The sequence below is a fragment of the Benincasa hispida genome, chromosome 6 (genome assembly GCF_027475165.1).
Source record: "Benincasa hispida cultivar pf3 chromosome 6, pf3_genome.v1.1, whole genome shotgun sequence".
In the NCBI taxonomy this organism is placed as follows: domain Eukaryota; kingdom Viridiplantae; phylum Streptophyta; class Magnoliopsida; order Cucurbitales; family Cucurbitaceae; genus Benincasa; species Benincasa hispida.
In genome coordinates, this window is record NC_143483.1 from 40,579,986 (window position 1) to 40,582,694 (window position 2,709).

A 2,709-nucleotide genomic window follows, 5' to 3' on the forward strand; every position below is an offset into this window, starting at 1 on the left:
ACTTCATCCACTTATTTACCAAAAGGGAAGAGGATGACATATCTTGGGCATCGCAAGTTTCTACCCCGCCATCATTCATATAGAAGAAAAAAAAGAAAGTTTTTAATGGCGCACATGAATTAGAATTTGGTCCAAAACCATTGAGTGGGGAAGAAATTCTTGCAGAAACAAGTAAGCATCAATATTCATTTGGTAAGAAAAGTATCAAAGAAAATAACAGTGGAGATAACACTTCAATTTATTGGAAGAAAAAATCTATTCTTTTTTAGTTAGAATATTGGAAGTATCTTGACGTGTGACATTGTTTAGACGTGATGCACATTGAAAAGAATGTATGTGCAAATTTTATTGCCACATTGCTTGATATTCCTGGTAAAATAAAAGAGGAATAAAGACTTGATTATATTTGGTGGAATTGAACATTAGATCAGAGTTAGCCCCTCAAGTAGGAGAGAAAAAAGTCTTTTTACCTCCCGCATGTTATACATTAACACGAGCTGAGAAATTGAGCTTTTGTAAGGTACTATCAGAAATTAAAGTACCTGAAGGCTATTCATCGAACATTCAAAGTTTAGTGTCGCTCACAGATTTGAAACTTTACGGACTTAAGTCACATGACCATCACGTTCTTATGCAACAATTATTACCGGTAGCCATTCGTGATATTTTACCCAAACATGTAAGACTTGCAATTACTCGCCTATACTTTTTCTTTAACGCTATATGTTGCAAGGCGATCGATTCATCTCAGTTAAAGGATATGCAAGAGGATATCGTTGTCACTCTATACCTCTTAGAGAAGTATTTTCCTCCATCATTCTTCACAATAATGGTACACCTTGTAGTGCATCTTGTAAGAGAAGTTGAGTTTTGTGGACCTGTTTATTTGAGGTGGATGTATCCTTATGAACGATACATGAAAGTGTTGAAAACTTATGTACGAAATAGAAATCGACCAGAAGGATATGTTAGAGAAAATTATATTGTTGAAGAGACTATAGAGTTTTGTTCTGAATTCGTATCTAGTGTTAATTCTATTGGGCTAAAATCATCAACAAAGAAAGCAAATTCAAACATTGATAGAGCATTGTCAGCTACTTCTTTTATCAGATCGAGTAAAGATGAGTTGGATCAAGCTCATCTTTATGTCCTTCAAAATGTAAATTATGTGCTTCCTTACGTCGAGTATGTAGATCTTCATCTTATTCTTGTTTTAGGTTACTTGATTATTCAATAATCTACCAACTTTTTCATTTATAATAGCAACATATGGATATTTTGTCTAAGCTCAATTCTGGTAAAAATAAAAGTAGAAAGTGGCTTCAAGAAGAGCATAATCGTACATTCAGTCGGTGGTTGTCCACACGGGTAATCTCTAGAGACCTACTATTTGATGTATAATTAAATCTTAACTACTAAAATATTAGGAAATATATCGTAGTTTGTACTAGCTCTCGAAGTACCCAAAAATTCCATATCGCCTTCTTTGAGATGGATAGCTAATGGACCTTGTCCAATTGTGGCAAAATATTCTGGTTATGTGGTCAATGGTTACTACTATGACACAAAGAATCGCGATGATATTATGAGGGTTCAAAATAGTGGAGTTAGTATAACGGCTACCACAATGCAAGTCTTTAGTGCTACGAATAAAAGGCCCGTCATGTCAGATATGATCTTTTATGGTGTAATACAAGAAATATAGGAGTTTGACTATCATGGATTATCATTTATTTTATTCAAATGTAATTGGGTTGAGAATAGATCTGGAGTCAAAACAGACGAGTTTAGGTTTACTATTGTGGACCTCGATCGTATTGGACATAAATCAGACCCATTTATTTTAGCCTCTCAAGCAAAACAAGTGTTTTATGTAAAAGACCCCGTAAATTCGGGTTGGTCAATTGTTTTAACATCTCCACAACGAACAATTGAGGATGATTTTTATGAAGATAAAATAGGAGATATGCTACAAGAGTGTGGTTATGGAGGTATGCAAAGAATGTCCAATGTTGATACATTTACTGAGATTGATGATACAACATCCACATACATTAGACATGACTATGAGGATCGATGGGTTGATAAATAATGTATTAAACATGGTATGTCATTTACTATGGTTATATGTATTTAAATATTAAGATTATATGTTTTTTGTGTGAGTAATGTTTTCTTTTTTTTTTCTTTTTTTTTTCGCAGATTGACATGGAAACTTCAATAAGTAGCAGTAAGGATGAGAGAAATATGATCCCACAAAAATATAGTAGAATAAGTATATCATGTGGCCCAACTACAATGGCTGAGTTGGCACAAATAAGGACATCTGGGCAACGGTTGACCATCGATTATAATGAACATGGACAACTGGTTGGATCTGGAGCAAAGAGGATGTAGAGTTATATAGGAGTTTTTGTTCGACAACAAATTCCTATAACGTAAGATTCTTGAAAAAAAAGTTCCAAATCATTTAAAAGACAAACTTTTTGATTGTGTAGGTATGTTTTCTAAACTTTTAATTCATGTGCATAGTAGTTTATTAGTTTATTATTTAACTACTTTTTTCATTGTGCAGATGTCGTTCAATGTGGACTTTAAGTCCAAACATTATATACTAATGTCTGTATCTAGGAAGTTTCGGACTTTCAAAACAACGTTGACTCAAAAGTTCATACTTCCATTTAAGAATGAACCTTCAGTCTTGCAATT

The 2,709-nt window shown here is 33.5% G+C and overlaps 1 protein-coding gene across 1 annotated transcript; it reads left to right on the forward strand.

Moving 5' to 3' along the window:
- Positions 1 to 406: 406 nt before the first annotated feature.
- On the forward strand, positions 407 to 2,397 carry LOC150035657 (uncharacterized; the record flags this gene model as incomplete). The annotated part of the gene is made up of 2 exons (XM_090314387.1): positions 407 to 1,159; positions 2,203 to 2,397. Coding segments are annotated over 2 exons (948 nt in total), but the record flags the coding sequence as incomplete, so codon positions are not given.
- Positions 2,398 to 2,709: the final 312 nt, after the last annotated feature.